Raw genomic sequence first — 23462 nt, 5'->3', positions numbered from 1 at the left:
AATAGCAAATAGAAACTATTATATTTGTAAGATTAATCACCTATTTTAATTAAAATAGAAGTATAAAAAAATCTTTACAATTTTTGTATAAGTAATTATTGCCAAAATTCTACGAGAAAACTCTTGTTTGTTTATTTTACATGTAATAAAGTTTTGGATCCATTTTCGATCATATTGTTAAAAGCGTAGAAGGTTGAATGTATCTTTTACATGCAAAATTTTACGATTATCATTCCGTAGAGCTTTTTGAAGGAATGGAAGTAAAACCTATATTTTGCAGTCTTTTCCATGAACCGCTTATGGTCATTTGGAAATCCCTATCTTCTTAGCCAACTCTGTAGTCAATATTCTTGGCATTTCCTCCATTGGAAGTTATGCTTTGGATATATACTTGAACCTTTCCTTTCATGGTCCATAACGATTACAAACACAACAGGAACATACCTTGTGATGAACTTAATTATATAATAACTTTACACTTTAATAAACTGAAACAAATCATCTTATTACAACTTTCTTTTCTCGAGTCCTCTATACTATAATAATTTTAATTTTAAATGACAAGCACAAGATCGATGTCCTTATTTATAAATTCTTTCAAATTAAATAAATTAAGTATTTCTATGTTGATATCAAAGAATTAGTCATAAGGGAAATTTAGTTCTACTTGGATAAAATATTCAAATTCATTTGTAAGTTACATTTTTCAGAAATAACCCAAGTTTACTGTGATTAAAAAACCTATATTTGATGCTTAAAATTGGACGGGATTTTAATGCTCAAATTGTGGTAATAAATTTCCCATTTTCTGTAAAAACTACAGCAGACAACAGTACCGAAGGAAGGAAAAAACAGGAGAGAAAATTATAGTAATTTGGATTAAAAAAAAACAATATGCCAATATAGTAATTTTAGAAACATTCTTTTAATTCCAATCTTTATATTCAGCAATTAAAAAAACTTCAACCCTGACCATGTACAATCCATATGATATAACACTTCAACGAGACCAAACAGAAGGGCTCCATACCTTAACTTCAGTTGTAAAATAGATGGTCGAACTGCCACTAGCTGCATCATAATTAGAGAATAGCAAATATCAAGATCCTGCACATAAAACTTAAAACTATATGATGAACCTGGGTGTAAACCTATTTGTTTCAAACACGTTTTAGAATGACCGTTTTACGAAACATAAATCCTGCGTATGATGCTTGTGAATTGTAAACACTGTTCAAAATAATATGCAAGACTAGCCTTATTCTACACGATATCCCAATTCCAGTGTAGGCATTTACAAGATGAAACAGGCCATAAAAACCACTGCCATAGATGAAGCATCTAGTTCGAGCAGCATCCAATTTTCTTCAAAACTGAGGAATCGTCTTTAACGTTTATAGTCTGTCCTTTAGACGGGACAGTGGAGGAACTGCCGTTGTCGCCAGCCTCAACTGCTCTCTTGCTCACTATGCGATAAATCTGAGAAAGAACCTCAGTAAATGCATTTTCAACATTGGTTGCTTCTAAAGCAGAAGTCTCCATGAAGTACAGAGATTCCCTCTCTGCAAAAGATTTCCCATCTTCTGTTGGAACAGCAACAAGGTGTCGAAGATCTGACTTATTTCCAATAAGCATGACCACAATGTTGGGGTCTGTGTGATCTCTCAACTCTTTCAACCATCTTGCAGCATTCTCAAATGTGGCACGGCGCGTGACATCATAGACAAGTAAGGCACCAACAGCTCCTCGGTAGTAAGCACTAGTAATGGCACGGTACCTAATATAGCAGCACAAAAGTCAAATAAGTGGATTTATTGACAGCTACACCGATAGAGAAATCCTAAGTAACTATATTGTAACACAAATTTAGGTGTAGTTCAGCTTCTCATTGACATGTCATCAGAAACTTCCATTGTACTTGCAATGATCAGCATTACAGAAAAAACGAGGATGCTTTTTATAAGACAAGTTCAGCGCAGCATCTTAAGAAGTAGTGATACTGTTCTTTCCAATCAAATTGGAGTCTTACAATATTAATCTGCTCACTTACATACTATTGAACACTGATGTCTTTATGTTCATTTCATTTTTTAAGTGATAAAGAACTGATTTTAGGGGAGCAGGAGTTCATATGAACTAAGAAATAAGAAGCTCCCGTTTGACGTGAGTCAAATCAACTAGATTCAGCATCCCCATCATACATAACTCTACTTTCCATACATCTACTTAGGGTAAATATATTAATTATGCAACCAAGAATGAGCTCTTACATACGAGAACTTATTCATAAGCTTGAATATGAAACTTAATTGAGTAAGCTAAAAGAATAAAAGGATCTTATCTAATAGGCTGTTCCATGAAGGAATTAAAAAGAAATGTAACGACACTGTTTAAGGACTTAAAAGTAAAAAGGCTTTTGTTGAGATGTGTAGAGGCGTCCTCCCTTATAATTTTTTAATGCGTTCATATATGACTTTCAATAAAAACTTTGTCCTATTAATTATTTAATAAGCGGCCCGGGCGCTGCTTACCAATAATCTTTTTTTTTTTTTAATTTATAGAAAGGTCAAAAGCCACTTTTATATGCCCAAATAATATCTTCCAAATGTCCCTTAGTGTATTATAAATTATAATTATATAGAGATATTTTTAGGATAACAAACAAAACGTGTCAAACAAGTAATCAGCTGCACCCTACTATCCTAGTCATATAAAATCAAGACCTAGGTATTGAGGATAAGTTCACCAAGGCCACATAGATTGGAAAGGAAGAGGATTGCAAGATGCGTATGTATATTCAGAGCCAAATTGGACTGCCGTCCAAATAAGGGAATTTGAGGTAAAAATGACATATATTCCTAGGACAAAAGTTCAGGTTCTAGATGCTTGAATGTATATAACAATAAATTAGGAGAAAAATAAAAAGGCTGTGAAAACAATAAGATAATAGCAACTTCATGTTATGCTATATAATTTATTTATAATATAAGTTCCTATTTTGTTAAGGAACTTAATCATCAAAAGAATATGTCAGAAGCTCCTTATGGGTCACTCTAAATAATACAAAGAGTATACCTCACAGAAGTGACACTGTACATTGTACATTGTACAGCATGCTACTCACTATCAGGATATAGTGTCTTTGGCAAAACAAATAAGTTAGCCAGTAACTTATTTGACTAACTTATAAGCTAGTTTGACCAAACAAAAGTGTTTAGGTACATTAAAGTAGCCTATTTTAGAAAATTCTAATTTGTAAGTTATAAGCTACTTCAACTCATTTCTAGCTTTTGAAGCATATGTAATTTCCTTCCATTACTGTCCTTATATTTTAATATATATTTTTATTATCCTTAGAACTTTTTTACCTATTATTACCTATTTTTAATTTTATAGGGACAGAAAGAAACCTTTCTCGTCCCTCCCGTATTCACACTCTCTACATCTCTACTTGGTTGATCAATTTCTCTTTTAAGATATTGAATATTTATTTTAATTATTGCACAATTAAAAATATATATTTATCATTACAAATGGAATTAACTAATGTCTCATTACATAATCCTATGAGAAAATTATACAAAATAAAAATTATAAACGAGAAACTTGATGTAAAAGTAATTGAAATTGATAAATAAAAAAATTAAATTTACAAAAAAATAAAAATAAATTTGATTAAGTAATCATTAGATCAACTAGCTTAAATGAAATGTCTTGTCCAGAAAGAAACATATACATCTCTTTGAAAAATAAATGGAAGCACTAAATTTTTTAATAAAAATTGAATTATTTTTAAAAATCTAAAATTATAATTGCGTAATACTATATTTTTATCTAGAAAACACAAACTTTATTCATATAATTCATATAATGAGACTTACGTTATGCCATTTAACATTTACCAACTAGCTTATCATCTAGTTGTACCAAATACTTTCAAGTCAAGCAATAAGTTTATCTATGCGGGCATTATCAAATACTTTTAGTTAAATGGGAAAAAGAAAAATAAATAAATTTAAACTTGTGTGAACCACTTCACCTAATTGTACGTCTTGTTCTTTTCTTTGTCCAGTTTATCTTAGTTATTTTCTAGACGGTTTTGCACTAGACACCTAACCCGCTCACCAATTTTAAGCTGAAGCAATCAGTCTGGTCTATTTTTTAACCAAAACTTGAGGAAATGTTCCCATGAAACACCACCATTGAGTGGCCGTGGAATAAAGCCAGAAACTGTGTCAGAAGCTCTTTCCCATCTCAGCATCACCCCTTCACTTAACCAAGAACAGGAATCCTCCCCCCCCCCCCCCCATCCTCATCATTTGTGCACTGCAAAATCAGGAACCTTAGCCTCATCATCCCCAATTAAGTCCATCTCTCTCTGGAAAATTTTTGGCAGCACACATTATGTCTGGCCAGTTTAGTAGTAGCACACATATTTGCTACCCAGTTTCCAGCATGCTCAAAACTGTACTGGCCAGGCCATCACCATTTAAGCCTTGTTTAGCCATCAAATGCTGACAGTTGATCACTAATATGAATATCTTTAATTTTAGATTTTATAATTATTTTTAGTACGAATGTGAGTGCAGCATAATTTATGCAGTGTATTTTAAGAAATAGCGGTCATCCCACTATCCTGCAATAGTATTTTGTGGTCAGTCACTCACTTCACACACCATTTGGGGTTAAGGACTTCGATAGAAATATATACATACACGCACACACTCTCAAGTATAAACAAAAATTTGAATAATGCAAATCAATATAGGAGGTGAGCAACGAAAAATTAAACAATTTATGATGTAATAAAGCAGTTTAAATGGTCAATTGGAAAATAACCTGTTACCACAACCAATCTAATGTTCTTTTTATCAATTGAAGCATTATCAGAACTCCAAATATACACTGCACAAGTGACCTTATGCTAAAAGAGGAACAAAAAATAAAAAATAAAAACTCCTAAGAGCTTGTCGTACTTCACATCACTATATCAACAAGGACTATAAGAAACAATCAGTCCTTTCCTAGCAATATCACCAAATGACATTCCAAGAAAACAAACTGCCCAGCAAAGTATCTCCTCAAACCAATAAATCAATCGATGTTAGGACGCGCTTTTGCATGTTTTTCAAACCACTAAACATTGATTCACGATGTCCATGCATTATTGTCACACTGACAAAAAAACATCCCTAATTCCAATTCCATATATAGACAAACTCAAATCGCACAAATCCACAAACGCAGTATCAGAGCAACAAAACTCCAATCCTTCACAACAACGTTATCGAATTAATCGACTAAATCAAGCAACCAAAACAGTGAATCAAAGCGGTGTCCAACATCAAAATCCGAACACTTGAAAACAGTAATAAGAAACAACAGCAGCAGCAAAGAAAGCAGTTCCAATGAAAATGACAGATCGAAGTTTGTAGAAAGAGTAATTGAATTGAAAAGAAAATAGACCTTTCCTGGCCAGCGGTGTCCCAAATCTGAGCCTTGATAACCTTGGAATCGATATTCAAACTCTTGGTGGCGAACTCAACTCCTATGGTAGACTTGGACTCCAAATTGAACTCGTTCCGCGTGAAGCGCGAGAGCAGGTTGGACTTCCCCACGCCGGAATCGCCGATCAGAACCAGCTTGAAAAGGTAATCGTACTCGTCATCAGCCTTGTACCCCGCCATCGATGGATCCTTCCAGAACCTTCTCCAACTCACTCTCCTCTAAGCTTTCAACTGATCGATTACGATGTTACAGAAAAAGAGAGAGAGTGAGAGAGAAAGGGCAAAGAAGGGAGGGAATTCTCGATTTGCGGAATTGGAATTTTGAATTTTCTTGCGGAAAGAGAAAAGGTATTGAAACTTAGGTTCTCCAAACAAGGTTGCCCTGAATTGTGGGGATCGTGTTCTGCCAAACCCTTTTTTCTTTCCTTTTCTTTTCTCTTCTCTTCTATTTCCTTTCTTTCTTTTATTTTTTTCTCTTCCAATTCCCTTGTTTTACCTTTACGTGTTTTTTCTTCCCAACATCTCCGTGATACTCGTTAGTGTGGTAATATCAATAAATTATTATTAAATTTTTCATTTCCTTTTTTTTCCCTAATTTATCAATATTTTTTATATTCCTTAATAAATATTTATTTCCAAAATTACTCCAAGTAATTTATTTTACTTCAAGTAAATTAAAAGGAAAGTAATAATACTCTAAAAAACAAATACGTGACTCATCGAGCTACTTGAATTCTCAAAAAGGTGGTTGGATATAGTATGCATAAATACGATAATTTTTTTTAAAAGTACAATTTCAAAATTTTGGACTTTTAAATATATTTATGGATATATTTTACTAGTACGAATCGGTAGATAGTAATTTTGTGGTAATGTTATTTATGTATTTATTGCATGAAAGTGAGGTACGCTACCAGTCAAACACTTTTTTTTATCGTTACAACCATATACTTTTAATAAGTCATTAAAATGTTTAGAAAAACCACTTGTATTGTTTTCGTTTATGTCATTGGTGAATGAAAAAAGGAAAGGAAAGAAATAGTATACATATAAAAAAAGTAAAAATAATTTTAAAAAATAAATAAAAATAAAGTGAAGAAATTAGTAATATTAAGAATATTGTATATATATTGAGTCATTGTTTTTATTAAATTATTTTTAATAACTCATCACATGATGGTGAATTTGATTAGTTGGTGTAGAAATGATTTATGAAAACTAGTACAACCTCACATGGAAAGAAATTGATTGTGGACACTTTTCCTTTTCTTTAAGAGCATGATGATGTAACATTTTTTAAGCTCTTTCTCTTTTCTTTCATAGATGAGTATTGGAAGTACTTACCATATACTTTGTGTTTGATACATTTTATTTTATTTTTGTATTGAATTATCAGTACTCATAAGTATACAGTAAACCATGAAAATTCAATTTTGATTATGGAATATAAATTATACGTAAAAAAATTAAAAGAATTGCATGTCTTTGGACTCGCATTTTTATTTTTTGTTTTGTTTGGTGAACTAAGATATTATTTAGTTGAGAATCAAGCTTTGGAAAGTGAATACTTTGAAGAAGAAAAAAAGCAATGAAGTGGCAATCTCATTGGCCACAATAATCTAACCCATTTCTTTAATAAAATGAAAATAAAAAATTGAGATTTAGTTTCTTTTCGATTTGTTGTTCACTAATTCAATTTAAATTTTTATATTATCACTGCATATATATTAAACATCAAGCTATTACCGTTAAGGTTATTCTATTTAACCCGTTATTCCACTCATAAAAGTCATTAAATTATTTAATAAAAACGGAAATTAGACGCATGATATATAAACTAAAATTGTGGAACTATTTTCCGTTTCGATATGAAAACTAATTTGCATGTGATTTTACGGTTTTATGGAACAAAAATACGAAAATTAGTAGGTGATGAATAAAGTAAAAGGGAAGTGCGAATAGGATGGAGCAAGACCAAAATATGATGACTCGAGAATAGTAAGACCCAATCAGGTAAACAAAACCCATTGGATAATTTCTTCCTTCACCTCTATCATTTTAACTTGTACCTTCATAAACTTTAAAATTCCAAATTTATCCTATAATTTAGAATTTTCAATTTTAGTTTCAAATTATATAACTAAGAGATATTCTAGGTAATATAATTAAAATATTATTTTATTTCAAGATGTATAATACATAAGACAAATTACAAATTTATATTTTTGAAATATAATTTCAAATAGTACATTATAAAATATAAAATTGTATTATGAATTATACAATTCATAACAATATATTATTCCAGAATGTACAATTAGAACTACACATCTCTAATTTGGATTAATCCAAAATAGAATCCACAATACAAATTTTTATCATGGATTATATATTTTGGAATACAATTTGAAATTTATATTCTGATTTTACATTATTAATATAAAATAAGGAATGTATTTTGAATTGTACATCTCAAAATACAAAATAAAAAGTATGTTATAAATCACATAATTTATAATGTATTTTTCAATAAGGTAAGCTTAAGAAAAAGACAACACGAGAAAGAATTTGTTGGTTCTTGCTGAAATCGTGAGAAGAATTATACTTGTAGAGGAAAAGTTCACACCACAGGAAATGGAACTCCATCTACAAACTTATAAGCAAATGCATTGTTGGTATAAGAAGAAGGAAAAAAAAATTGATCACTTTAATGGTTTAGTTACCAAACTGGGTTAATTTACTTTTATTACTACTAAAAGGGGTTGAATTTTTAAAATTTTACGAAATAGGGTGCAGTCGGATTTAGATTTAGATTTAGATTTTTAAAATTTTTAAAGTCATCCTAGTTGGAAAGACTTAGATTTATGTTGGTTCAGGTGTAATCGTATGATGCATGACGATTTCAATTTTTGTTCAAACTGAAGTCGTGAAGTCGTCGTACCTATGAACACTTCAGTTTAAAGCTTTTTTTTTTCTTTTATTTTAAACTGAAGTCATCACATATATGAAGGCTTTAATTTAAAATATTTTTTTATCCTGAATTGGTTTTTAATTTTATATTTAAAGTAATTTTTTTTATTCTATTATGTTGAATTAAATTTATTTTTTCTTTTTATTTTTAATTAATATGATGTTTGTAATTAATTTAATTAATTGAATACATGACAAAGATTACCGTAATAAAATTGAGATTATTTGTTATAAAAAATTGAATAAAGTGGGCAAATAAATAATTCAAAATGAAACAACATTATTTATATGGACAATTTCCTGTATTGTGACCTTTGTTATGATAGTAAGAATATTTTTTTGGTTTATACTTAGTTATTTAATCCGTTTTATTATGGATATGAGTAGTAGTTGACCTTCTTGATTATTTATGATGCATTTTAGAATTTGGAATAAAGTTGAGACCCGTATAGATTGACCAATAATCCTTATTTCAGACACGATGAAATTGAGCTTCATAAACTTTGTAAATGTTTTGTAGATTGTAAACAAGGTCAACAAATGTTCCAAGTTCTAAGTGGCAACATGAACAAACAACAATAATATGAGGATAAGGCAATCTATGCAATGGTACATACAACATAATATTTGCTACATAACACCACAACAAACATCATTGTGAGACGACGATGTAAGTTCATTTTCTAATACATTTTAGGTTAAAGCATTCTAGAGGTTCCTATTTTTGTAGTGAAATCTCAAGTAGGTCTTTTCATTTGTATGACTCAATTGAGTTCCAATTTTGGAAAATTCGTTGCAATTAGGTTATTTCCGTTAGTAGTACACTAACAGTGTTAACTACGTGTCACGTGTCAGCATGTGGTTTTTTTTTAATTTTTTTTAATTTTTTAAATTTTTATTTATTTTTTTATAATTAAAAAATAACAATAATTGACACATGTCAATTTGACATTGTGCCATGTGGCAGTGCCACGTGTCACTATTGAATGTGAAAAGTCTCAATGTAGTCCTTATATTTGTTATTTTGTCTCAATTTGATCCCAAATTTTCTTAAAACTGAATCAATTTCATCCTTATATCAAATTTAATTTTTATAATTTATTTAAATGTATATTTTGCATTAAAATTTATTTAAATATTGTTTTAAATATTTATATATCAATAATCTATAGACAAATGTTAGAGTTGGTTTAAAAATAACAACTTTATAAATTGAATTGTAAAATTTTAAATAAATATATTTATTTAAATTATTTTAAAATTTTATATTTGAATTTATAAATTTTTTATTTATAAAGTTTTTATATTTGAATTTATAAATTGTTTTAAAATTGTTTTAAATTAAGGGACCTACTTGAGATTCTACTACAAAAATGATAACCTTTGGAAAGATTTAACCTATATTTTAAATGCTAATATTTGACTTTCAAAATAAATTAACAATTATATTTCCAATAGTACAATGCACTGCGAGAGTCTCTACATCCCCAACCTCCTCCACAATATGATTATATTGGATCTTCTTCTGGATATTCTCAACATTTTCAACAACAATATGGTGCTCAATTTGGCATGTTTCGGTCACCTCAAATGTTCGGATACATGGACAATATTCATAACATGGCTGCTCCATCTTCATGTATACATCATATTACTTCCACATATACCATCTTTCCATTTCAACCTAACTTCTTTTTAAGTAAATCTCATAATATATTCGGAACCTCTATAATCACACCACTATCTGCTTAAAATCCAACATTACATATGGATTGTTATCGACCTATAATGTTTTTAGAGTGGTATGATAATGAAAGTGGAAATGATGAAGATGATGGTGATCAAAATGATGATAATATTGAACAACAATTTATCGTGACACTAATTCACCCAGATAAATGTTTATATGTATTTTCATTTTAGTTATTTTTATTTTTCCTCTAGTTTTTATTAGTATGACTACAATTTTGTATTGTTTTATTATATCGTGTACTTAACTAATTAAACTAATTTCAAATATCATATTAATGAAATAAAAAAAAAGAAAAAATAAATGTCATTAAATATAATAGAATAAATATTACTTTACTTTAAATAAAATTAAAAAAAAATTAGGATAAAATATATATATATATATATATATATATATATATATATATATATATATATATATATATGTTAAACTGAAATCTTCATAGATATCACAATTTTAATTTAATAAAAAAAGTCATCAGATCTCATATGACTTCAATTATATCAGAACAAAATGTTTTAAATAATATATATATATATATATATATATATTTAATAAAAGTCATTAAATTATTTAATAAAACGGACATTAAAGAAAAATAGATAAACTAAAATTACGGGAAATATTTTCCGTATCAATGAGAAAATTAATTTGTACGTAGCTTTACAGTTTTACAGAACAAAAATAAGAAAATCAACGAGTAATACAAAAAGTATAAAAGGAAACTGCGAACGACATGGACTAAGACCAAAATATTGTAAGTTCAGAACAGTAAGACCCTTGGGAAATTTTTCTTCCACTTCCAAGATTTTTTCGGCATTTCCAAATTTTTTTTAAAACTAAAAGATGTGCTTTGACTATTTGGAAAAAACTACGCATATCGCACTTTCAAATTTATTTTCAGATGTCAACCTTAGTAAGATGTTTTCGGATATTGAGATCTGATAAAAAATTTATATATACAAGAAGTCAACTTCCAACAACAAAATTATATATATATATTCATTCGAAAATTGACTTTCAAGTGAAAATATTGACTTCCGAATTTACTTTTGAATATTGACTTCCAAGTGAAAATACTTCGAGATATCGAGATCCGATAAAAAATTTAAACTTCCAAATAAAAAAGATATATACAAGAAGTCAACTTTGGAATATATATATATATATATTTATATATATATATATATATATATATATATATTTTAAATTTATTTTTCTAATTATATTTAATTTTTACTCTTATTAATCTTTTAACAAATTATATTAAAATAAATTTAAAGTGAAAAATATAATAAATATATAATAAAACAACAAGGAAAAAATAATTAAATTTAAAAATTTAAAGTTTAAATTGAATTAAAAAAATTCAAGCAAAATAGAAAATAATATATATTAATTATATAAATAAAAAATTATAAAAATACTTATAAAATAAATAAAATTAAAAAATAATTTAATTAAAATAATAAAACTTCAAATTAATATATATATATATATATATATATATATATATATATATTGACATTTAAATTTTCCTTTTTTAATTATATTAATTTTTTTAAACAAATTATATTAAAGTAAATTTAAATTTCAAAACATAAAAAAATAAATAACAAAAAAAACTAAAAAATATAATTAAAATAAAATATACACATTTATTATATAAATAAAATAATTAAAATTTTAAAATAAATATATATATATATATATATATATATAATATTCGTTTTTTTAATTTAAAGTTTATTTTTTAATTAGAAATAAAATTTAAAAATAATTTAAATTCAAATTTTATTTTACTTTTAAAATATATATTAAGAACTATGAAAAAATAAAAGATAAATAAAAAACATTTAAAATTTAGAAAATATAAACTTTAAATAAAATTAAAAAAAATTAAATTAAATTAATATTTTTGTAATTTTAAGTTTAGGTATTTTTAATTTAATTTACTTTTAAAGTAATTTTAATATATATTTAAAAAATAAAATTAAACATTAATATATATATATATATATATATATATATATATATATATATATATATATATATATATATATATAACGTTTTTATATAATGTATTAAAAAATAAATTAAACTAAAAAAATAAAATTTAAAAAAGATAAACTTTAAATTAAAAAAATATGAATATATATATATATATATATATATATAATTTTATTTTTTCAAAAAGTCAACTTTTGACAATATTTATGTTTCGATAATTGATAGTATATTTTCCATCCGAAAATATTTTTTGTTGAAACTTAATATCCAAAATCAATTTGGGAGATGTGATTTGTATTGCTTTGTTTAAATGGTCAAAATGTATTTTTAGATTTGAAAAAATTTGAAGGTGCAGAAAAACATTTGGATGTGCAACAAGAAAACTGTAAACACTTGATACATGTACAAATTGAGTCTTTTTGGTCCTGTACCCTTATTATCATTCCCATATTAACATGAAAAATGACAACATAACGAGGCCAGAATAAGTTTGATTATTTTATTCTCATTTTTATATTAAAAATTTATCTTCATTCTCTTTTTTAAACTTAATAGGTATAATTTATTTTATCTCTTACTCATTCTAGTAGGAGAACAAATATATTCATATTCTCGTAAGAAAATAAGTATATTTATACTTTCGCTTGCAAATACTTTTAAATATTGATTAAATAACTTTTGTTTACATAAATAAAAGTTATAGCAAAGAAACTTGATATTATCAAATATTAAAAGAATACATATCTTCTTTTTTCCAATATCAAATATCAAAGAAATTATAATTGTATAAATAGTTAATTATGATTTTGATCCTAAACTATAACACAATTTTAATTTTCATTTTTATCTTAAACTTTAATCTTGTTAGATCTCTATATTTAAGAAATGCATGGATGCAGTCCTTTTTGCTCAACAATGTTAATAGTTTTTCATGTGACAAATGAAAAATCACGTTAAATGCAGTCCACATGTTCTCAAGTTCCCTTCTTGTTAATGTCTTACAAGGTCGATGAACCGTAATTTGTCTTTTGTCACACTAAACACTAGTTAACATCGTTAGACGAGAAGGATTGCATCCATGCATTTATAAAGTATGGGAACCTAAGAGGACCAACGTTTGATATAGGGACGAAAAACAAAGTTGTGTTATAGTCTAAGGACAAAAAACATAGTTAACTCTTGTATACATATTAAATAAGATTATCAAATAACAATTAGATAAAGATGAATTAATTATAGAAAATAGTACAAATAATAAAATGTGTGCTTTATACATAAGTTGCAAAACTAAGGAATAAAAAATAGTTGATGTAAGCCCCATTTTCAGTTTATTTGTTGGGCCTAGCCCCTTCGTAGGCCCAAGGCCAGCAGTAGAAATAGCAGCTTCCTCTTCCCCTCTGGTCCCCTACAAGGTGTCCTGCTAGGGCACAAGGTTATTCGTCTCAGAGCTAGCAAAAAACCATCCTTTTTCCAGGTAAGCTGAACCTTAGAGCTTCTGATCCATTCTTTCCCCTTTTCTCGCTGTTTGAGCATGTTGGTCAGTTAGGGTTCCGTTTATTTACCTCGTTCTGTGCTGATTTCCATGTTTCAGCTCACTGCTCTAGCCCTTGGAGCTGAAATACTTCTTAGTTGCGGGTCTATTGCGTTTTAGTATCTAAGCAAGGTAAGGGAAGCTAGATCTATTGTCTTTGTGGCATGCATTGGATTTCATCTCTGTTTTTCGCTTGAAATGGATTAAATGTGCCTAGGCTTGTATTTGAATGTTTAGTATGGTTGTGTTTGGCTGATTTTTGATTCTGCATGCATGAAACAACGACGAGAGCTGATATTCTCGCCCAAGCGAGCTTGTTTCGCCTAGGCGAGAATAGCAGAAACTCGCCCTGGTTCTGCTTGAGCTTCTCGCCCAGGCGACCAAGTATGGTTTTGAGCGATGCACATCTCGCTCAAGCGAGAACGGCTCGCCTAGGCGAGTCCTCGAGGAGACCACTGGTGCTCTCTTTGGGAACTCTCGTTCAGGTGAGAGGTTTTAACTTTGGGTGAAGAGTAACCTCGCCCAGGCGAGGTAGTCTCGCCCAGGCGAGAGCTCGTAGAGGACCCTGTTGTAGAGCTCGCTCAGGCAACCTTACCTAGCTTAAGCGAGACTGTTGTGTAGCTTGAGCGAAGGCATTTAGCCTAAGCGAGAGAAAGGGTCAGATTTGGATCTATTTCCCTTTGTTTATCTGTGGTTTGGCTATATGATTGAATATGCATGTTTACCTGATATATATATATATATATATATATATATATATATATATATATATATATATATATATATATATATATATATATATATGCATGGTAATTGGTCTGTTTGGTATGAGTGATGGCATGAAATTGTACATGATGGTTGGGTGAAATGAAAATTGAATGTATGAAATCTATTTAAATGGGATGTCACAGTTGATACAAATTTCTTAAATTACCTAATAAATTAAAGATATTTTAGTAATTTAAAACAAAAATGAGTATGAAAACAAATATGGTTTTGGAATGGATATAAGTATGGAAACAAGACAAATATTTTAAATCATCTCCGTCCTCGTATTCAATTTAAAATATTAGATATTATCCATAACTATAATTGTACATATTCAATGTGAGAATTATCCATCTAAATTAAAATGACTTTAAATAATACGTTAAATGACAAGCTCATTTTTTATCCTATCAATGTGACATCATGTTACATATCTAATTATCGTTATTGTTGTCATCGTTACTAACTAACCTTCATTCGCTGCCATCGTTACACTTATTTACCCTTATTTAAAGGAGGAGGAAAAAAAGAGTTTATTCTAGCTTGTTAATAAATATATTTCATGTGTTGCAAAAAGTTTATTCTAAATTTCTTATTCCAAAAATTATGTTCCGAAAATTCTATTTCAGAAATTTTATTCGGATGATTTGTAAAATTTCAAGAAGTAATCCAGAAGTGACAAAAGGTAAAATATAGGTATAATTACTGATTTGGTATCCCAATTTTTTGGTTAAGTTCAATTTGATACCCATATTTTTGGTTTATTCAATTTAGTACCCCAATTATTTAAAAGGATTCAATATGATCATCTCTGTTAAGTTGGAGTTAACACACATGACACATGTCAAGCCGTGAAATTTTTAATTGTTTTTAATTTTTTTATTAAATTTTTATTTTTTTTCAAAAAATTTAAAAACTATCACGTGTTAGTTTACCGTCGTGTCACGTGGCAACTTACAATCCTGACACGTGGCAGTGGTAATAGTTGTTTTTAGGGGTGGCAAATGAGCTAGCCCGGCCCGTTTTGGCCCGGCCCGTATGTGGCCCGTCAAAAAACGGGCCGGGCCCATCTAGTTTTTTTTTTTTTAATTTTAAAAATTTTTTTAATTAGTTTTTAATTTTTTCAATTTGTTTTATTTTTTAAATTTGTTTATATATACATATAAATTATTATTAAAGTCATATTTAATAAAATAAAATATTATTTTAACTTTTAATTGATTAGTTAATATTTTTAATTAGATAAGTTAAAATAATTATTAAATTTACATATTAAATTATTCAATTATAACTAATAATTCAAACTTAATTTGAAGGTGTTAATGATTTAAATTACAATACTATTATATATTTATACATTTAAAATATATAATATAAAAAATTAATCTTTTTAATTATTTTTATTTTATTTTATTTTTTTAAAACGGGCCAACGGGCCAGGATATGTTGGCCCGTACTTTGGCCCGTCAAGTTGACGGGCTGGACGGGACGAGCCAGAATGGGCTGACGAGTTGAAATCTTCAACCCAGCCCGTTCTTTTTAGCACTGGGTGACGGGCTGGCCCGTTGGGCCCATCCCGTTTTGTCACCCCTAGTTGTTTTCAATTTAGTCATCTATTTAAATTTTTCGTTTAATTTAGTACCCAAATTCTTTAAAACGATACAATTTTGTCCTTTCCAATTTGAGACCAAATTAGTAACTAAGTTTAATTATAACTTATATATATATACATGTTAAAATAATTGTTTTGAATTTATACACCAAATCACTACATGTTGGTATCGTGCAGCGGAATGACTAAACAATGGTCAAAAATCAAGAAGGGGGTGAATTGGATTTTTAAAAATCTTGACAGTTTTTAAAATTTTTCTCAAATTTTAATTAATTAACTTAAAATAATAGTTACTTTAAATGCAAGTGCAGATAAATAAGGAGTTTAAGGGAAGATGATGCACACTGATATTTATACTGGTTCAGATCAAAAGACCCTACGTCCAGTTGCTAATCTCTTAAACAAAGAGATTAACTCAATCACTATAATAATCAAATTACAACATATTATATAAGAGTAAAGATTAGAAAACACCTCTCTTGAACAACCACAAGAGATGAACAGAACTCCCCCTGAATCTCATAGAGGATGACCAGCTTTCCTAGCAACAGCACAACACTCAATCTTCTAAGAACTCACTTAGAAAAAGTTATCACTCACTCACACTAGGTTTTTCAAAGCTTTCTTTAAGAATCTCACAGAGCAACACTTTGTAGTCACAGCCAAAGAACTCTGAATCTACTCTGAATCTTAAAAAGGTATGTTTGAAGTTGAACTGCAGTTCCTTAAATAGAGTTTTCGAAAATTAGGTTAAAAATTGAGCCGTTATGTTCCAACTGCCAAGGATAATCGATTATCACTAAGGATAATCGATTATTCCAGTAGGTTTTCAAATTTTAAGTTAAAAACTAAATCGTTATGTTTCAATTGCCAAGGATAATCGATTATCACTAAGGATAATCGATTATAATTGATTATTCTAGTAGGTTTCCTGAAAAGCAAATTTTGAGCAGGATAATCGATTATTCCAGTAGGCTTTCGAAAAATACAAGTTCTGCACAGATAATCGATTATCAATAGTGATAATCGATTATCACTGTAGTTTTTCTAAAAATAAGAAACCTTCTAGAAAGACGAATGTCATGCTGCTGATTCTAAGTTTAATTAAACTATTCTACAATACACTTATTTTATTTTACAAGATAACATTTGCATAATTGAACACTTTGTCTTCATTAGTGCTTGATCATCATTCAAAATCACTCGACTTCCTTCTTTTTGCCAACAATCTCCCCCTTTTTGATGATGATCAAAAATATGTTTAAGGACTTGTTGCTACCTGCAATTTAGAGACTTGCAAAGAGAATGGTTAAAATTAAATAATGTGTCTTTATCATTTAAACTTATTCTCCCCTTTTTTTGATCATATGAGAAAAGGGTAGAGCTCCCCCTAAATGAAATAATGCTTGAGGGCACACAACAGGAGATAAAATACTTAATCATTTATTGATTCAGAAATTAGAAGAGACTACAAGCAGTGGTAAAACATATGTTAGAAATCCTCCCCCTAAAATTCTGCACTCATGTCATCATCATGAGTGAATTCCTCATCAAACCTATGTTCTAAATGGGAAATTCTAGTATCAATCCCCCTAATGAGCCCGACAACTTCTTCATGACGAGAGTTAGACAGAAGAAATAATTCTTCTAGTCGTTTGTTCATGTTGGCTATGTTGTCTTCTATAGAGAAAGATGAGCCAACACCACTTGAAGAGCCAATATTTTGTGTAGCAGGAGGTATGGGATCAGTAGGAGGAAGTTCTTCATCTTCAGTGTCATAGTTGGGCATATCATCTCTATGGACATAGGTATCACCAAGAGGAACAAGCTTTAGCTGTTTGAGAGAACTTTCAGCAATTTCATTTGCACGTAGGGTACTTTGACAAAGCTCCCCGGTGGTATCAACTCCCTTGTATTCGCAAATCCTTGAAATTAAGAGGGAATATGGGAGAGGATATTGTGGGTACCTCTTTGCTTTGAGCATAGTGTCAAGGATTAAACTAGACCATTTTATCGGAACACGATTTAGAATCGCATACATGATGAGAAGGTCAGCCTCTGAGCACTGAGCATGATTGCTTCCTCTAGGACACAAAATCCAGACAATTAAGTAATGGATGAGTCTTTCATCCATTTTTAGTCCTCCAGCCAATAATTGTCTCCCAACATCCTGTGCTGGATTGTGTAAGAAAGATTGATAGGCCAGGATTCGATTGAAGCCATCAATCCAATTGAGAATTGATTCCGCAACATCATTGATGGAAAATTTCGCCACATTTTCCCAAATATCATTATCGATGATAATGTCCACTCCTTTCACCTTTGATAAAGCAACTTCATCTCTGATCTTGAGATTGTAGTAGAAAACTCGTACAAGATCAGGATAGTAGTTTCCATGCATTTCCACAAATGGTCTAATGCCTTGAAAATTAAAGAGAGCGGGAAACTCAAAACCTGCAACTGTGAATTTTCGAGTAGTGATGTATTTGGGAGAGATGAGTGCTTTGTTTTTCCAAATCTGAACGAATTCATCCCTTCGATCTTCGTCAGAGATCCAACCTTCAATGGATGTTGATTTGATAGAAGGTTGAGTTGGACGTGGAGCAGTTCGTCTACGTGTTGGGATCTTTCTGCGAGATGATTCTGCCATGGTGCTGATTGTAAGAGCAAAGGATGACACTTTTAGTTTTTTTTTTTAAATAAAAAGGGGGCAAATGATGAGAGGAGTTCGTTTCTGCGTGAATAGTTGAAATTTGGACTCGTAATTTATAAAGAGTAGGCTCCCAATGGCTAAAATGCGAAAATCTAAGCAAATCTAGTCGTTACAACGACTATTTTTTTCAAAAATTTTTACATAACGTCGTGCAATAATCGATTATCCTAAGTGATAATCGATTATTGTTTCATAATATGAATTCCAGAAATGATTGGTATGAGCAAATAATCGATTATTGTAAGTAATAATCGATTATTCCAGAACGATTTTGAGTATTTTGATCAGGGTCATGATAATCGATTGTTCTGCTTGATAATCGATTATTCCAGGAATTTAGAACTTATTTTGGGAGAAGATAATCGATTATCATGAGTGATAATCGATTATTGAGCGTTGTTTTACGAAAATATGAAAAATGAAGGTTATTGCTCTTTCAAGAGACTTCTAATATTCCTAAATCTCTCCTAAGCTCATAAAATCTGTCTTTGGCTAAAGGCTTTATAAAGATGTCTGCCAATTGATGCTTGGTGTCTACATAGTCTATCACACAATTGCCTTTACTTATGTGATCCCTTAAGAAGTGGTGTCTAATTTCTATGTGTTTTGTCCTAGAATGCATTATGGGATTCTTAGTTAAGTTTATGGCACTAGTATTGTCACATTTTAAAGGTATATGATTTAGATAGATACTGTAATCCTCTAATTGTTGCTTCATCCATAGGATTTGGGCACAACAATTGCCAGTAGCAATGTATTCGACCTCTGTAGTTGACAAAGCCACACAGGCTTGTTTTTTGGAGTGCCAAGAAACTAATGAGGTTCCTGGTACTTTTTCTATCTATTTTACAACCACCATAATCAGCATCAGAGTACCCTATTAAACTAAGTGATGCCCCAGAAGGATACCAAAGTCCAAAAGATATAGTTCCTTTAAGATATTTTAAGATTCTTTTTACTGCTATAAGATGTGATTCCTTAGGATTAGCTTGATATCTAGCGCAAACGCATACAGATTGCATAATATCAGGTCTACTTGCAGTAAGATATAAAAGAGATCCTATCATACCTCTAAACATGGTTTGATTTACCTCAATACCTGATTCATCTTTATCCAAATAACAAGAAGTTGTCATAGGAGTACTTGCTGCTTTAGCATTATCCATTTCAAATTTTTTAAGTATTTCCTTACAATATTTAGATTGAGATATGAATGTCCCTTCATCCATTTGTTTAATTTGAAAACCAAGGAAGAAGTTTAATTCTCCCATCATTGACATTTCAAACTCACCCTACATTATGCTTGCAAAACCTTCACATAGAGATTTATCAGTTGATCCAAAAATTATATCGTCAACATACACTTGAACCAATAAAATGTGTTTACCTACTCTTTTAATAAACAAAGTTGAATCTATTTTACCTCTTTCAAAATCATTTTCGAGCAAAAATGTGCTTAAGTGTTCATACCAAGATCTAGGTGCTTGTTTTAAACCATAAAGTGCCTTTTTCAATTTATAAATATGATTTGGAAATTTGTAATCCTCAAAACCAGGAGGTTGTTCAACGTACACATCTTCTTTGATAAAACCATTTAGGAAAGCACTCTTGACATCCATTTGATATAATTTAAATTTCATAATAGAGGCATAAGCAAGAAGTAAGCGTATAGCTTCTAACCTTGCAACAGGGGCGTATGTTTCATCATAGTCTATACCTTCTTCTTTTCGATATCCCTTTGCCACAAGCCTAGCTTTGTTCTTAGTAATATTTCTATCTTCATCCATCTTATTTCTGAAAACCCATCTTGTTCCAATCACTTGAAGTGATTCATTTCTTGGAATCAACTCCCATACTTTATTTCTTTCAAATTGATTGAGCTTCTCTTGCATTGCAATGCACCATTGATCATCTTGAAGAGCTTCTTGAACATTTTTTGGTTCAATCTGCGAAACAAAAGCAACATTCATACATAAATTATTCATATTTCTAGTGATTACCCCTTTTGAAATATCACCAATGATGTTGTCTAGAGATAGTCCTCTTGGTGACATCCAACATTTTTCAAGATCTTCAGATTGATAAGGTGGATTCTCATTTAAATACATCTCATCAAGGGCCTCCCGAATATATTCTTCATCACCTGTAATTTTCTTATTTGACTCAAGAGGGTTAACCTCAAGGTCTACAACTTCATTAAAGACAACATGCATGGATTCTTCAACATTCAAAGTTCTTCGATTTAATACTCTATATGCTTTACTAGTAAGAGAATATCCTAGAAATATTGCCTCATCAGCTTTAGAATCAAATTTTCCTAAATTTTCTTTTCCATTATCTAAAACAAAACACGTGCATCCAAAAATTTTAAGATGAGCAACATTTGGCTTTCTACCTTTAAATAACTCATAAGGAGTAATTTTTAAAATAGGCCTAATAAGCATTCTATTTAAAACATAACATGCAATACTCACAGCATCAGCCCAAAAATATTTAGGAACATTATATTCATGTAGCATTGTTCTAGCTAGTTCCTCTAAGGATCTATTTTTCCTCTCTACAACTCCATTCTGTTGAGGTGTCCTAGGTGCAGAGAAATTATGCAAAATTCCATTTTTATCACAAAATTTTTCAAAAAACTCATTTTGAAATTTCCCACCATGATCACTTCTTATAATCTTAATTTTCAAATCTTTTTCATTTTGAACTAATTTTGCAAATTTTTTAAATGTTTTAAAGGCTTCACTTTTTAAAGTAAGAAAGAAGGTCCAAGTAAACCTAGAGTAGTCATCCACAATAACAAGAGCATAACAATTTCCTCCATAACTCTTAATCCTAGAGGGTCAAAATAAATCCATATGCAAAAGCTCTAAAGGCTTTGAAGTAGATAAAATATTTTTTGAATGAAAGGATGATCTTACATGTTTTCCTTTTTGACAAGCAGCACATATTTTATCTTTTTCAAATTTTATTTTTGGTAAACCAATTACTAAATCCTTAGAAATCAACTTATTCAACTGTTTCATGTGAATATGAGCAGCCCTTTTATGCCACAACAAAGGATTTTCTTCTTTTGCAACGAGACATGTTATATCACTAGATGATGCACAATCAAGATCAATTAAATAGATATTGTTGTGTCTCATACATTTCAAAGCAATTTCCTTAGAATCCTTTTGGTGGATAGTGCAGTAATCACTTTCAAAGATAACTTTGAGACCTTTGTCGCATAGTTGACTAATACTGAGAAGATTGTGCTTCAGTCCTTCTACAAGTAGCACATCCTTGATCTCCAAGGTATCCCCTCCACCAACATCTCCAATTCCAATTATTTTCCCTTTGTTGTTATCTCCATATGTAACAAATCCTTGATCCTTTCTTTTGAGATTCTTGATCTTCCTTTTATCACCCGTCATGTGTCTTGAGCATCCACTGTCAAGGTACCACATTGATTTTCTAGCTTTGGAAGTTAACTACAAAATAAGAAAAAATAATTTCTTTAGGTCCCCATTAACTTTATTGGGTCCTTGGGGTTAGAGAGATATAAGAATTATCTAGCAATAAGTATCCAAGTATACTTCCCATTTGGAACATCATAGTGTTTAATATTGAATTTATTTGATGTATGCTCTTGTTTCATGCAATAAAAACAAGTAGCTAAACAAGTATTTTGTATAGTGAGCAGTTCCTTTTTCTACCCACACTCTGCGAGTCCTTTTAACTTTATTTTTAGGAACATATTTGTTTCTACTTAGATTCTTTTTCTCAAAAACATGTTTTTCAAAAGATTTATTTTCTAAAGCATCTTTAAGTTGTTTTTCTAAAATCATTAACTCAAACATATAGCTTTTGCAAGATTCACATTCAACTACCTCAATTTCTCTATTTTCTAAACTTAAGATTTTATTTTTCAAAACATTTTCTTTTTCAAGAGATTTTTCAAGATTGTCTTGTAATTCTTTAAAATCCTTTTTTTAATTTTTTGTGAGCAATATCTAGTTTACTGGATTTAGCAAGCAATTCTTGAAAAGCATCATAAAGAGAATCATAATCATTTTCATTGTCAGAGGAGCTTACCTCACTGTCAGAGTGATCACTATTGGCCATTAAGCAAAAGTTTGCTTCTTCCTCATCAGATCCTTCAGAGTTGGATGAACTTGAGGCATTATCTTCCCACGCTATTATGCCTTTTTCTTATAATATTTCTTGCTTTTCTTTTCATCACTCCTTTTTGAATTTGGGCAGTTTGCTTTTACATGACCAGTTTCTCCACATCCATAACATTTAAAGTTTGAGGAGCTTCCTTGATTCTCCTTCTTATTACTCTTGAATTGATTTCTTCCTTTGGACTTCATGAACTTTTTGAACTTCTTTATCATGAGACTGAGATTCTCATCATCATCAAAATCTTCTTCCTCTTTTTGCTTCTTGCCTTTGACAACCTCAGTTTTGAATGCAATATTCTTCTTTCTTCCTTGATCTTCTTTATCATTCAGTCTTCTCAGCTCAAGCTCGTGCTCTCTCAGTTTTCCAAACAGAGCCGCCATGGTCATTGTTACAAGATTCTATGACTCCGTGATAGCCGTCAACTTTGGCTG

At 29.9% G+C, this 23462-nt stretch overlaps 1 protein-coding gene across 1 annotated transcript; it reads right to left on the bottom strand.

The window, feature by feature from the left end:
• Positions 1-1053: 1053 nt before the first annotated feature.
• On the bottom strand, positions 1054-5944 carry LOC114184999 (ras-related protein Rab11D). Its single transcript, XM_028072459.2, has 2 exons — positions 5467-5944; positions 1054-1777 (listed from the first exon to the last, which is right to left on the bottom strand). Exons 1-2 carry the CDS (start codon positions 5685-5687, stop codon positions 1342-1344), a joined length of 657 nt encoding a protein of 218 aa, XP_027928260.1. The 5' UTR covers positions 5688-5944; the 3' UTR covers positions 1054-1341.
• Between the last annotated feature and the right edge of the window lie 17518 nt (positions 5945-23462).

This window comes from Vigna unguiculata, chromosome 5 (genome assembly GCF_037176805.1).
Source record: "Vigna unguiculata cultivar grain cowpea cultivar isolate G323 ecotype 2 chromosome 5, ASM3717680v1, whole genome shotgun sequence".
NCBI classification, from domain to species: Eukaryota; Viridiplantae; Streptophyta; class Magnoliopsida; order Fabales; family Fabaceae; genus Vigna; species Vigna unguiculata.
Note: the sequence above shows the minus strand (reverse complement) of the source record. Positions and strands in the feature narration are given on the sequence as shown.

What these genes read in the sequence shown, in the direction of transcription:
- LOC114184999 (XM_028072459.2), bottom strand. Translation starts at nt 5,687, where the DNA reads ATGGCGGGGTACAAGGCTGATGACGAGTACGATTACCTTTTCAAGCTG. An exon ending in GACACCGCTGGCCAGGAAAG is followed by an intron (nt 1,778 to 5,466) that starts GTCTATTTTCTT and finishes CTGCTATATTAG; the next exon opens with GTACCGTGCCATTACTAGTG.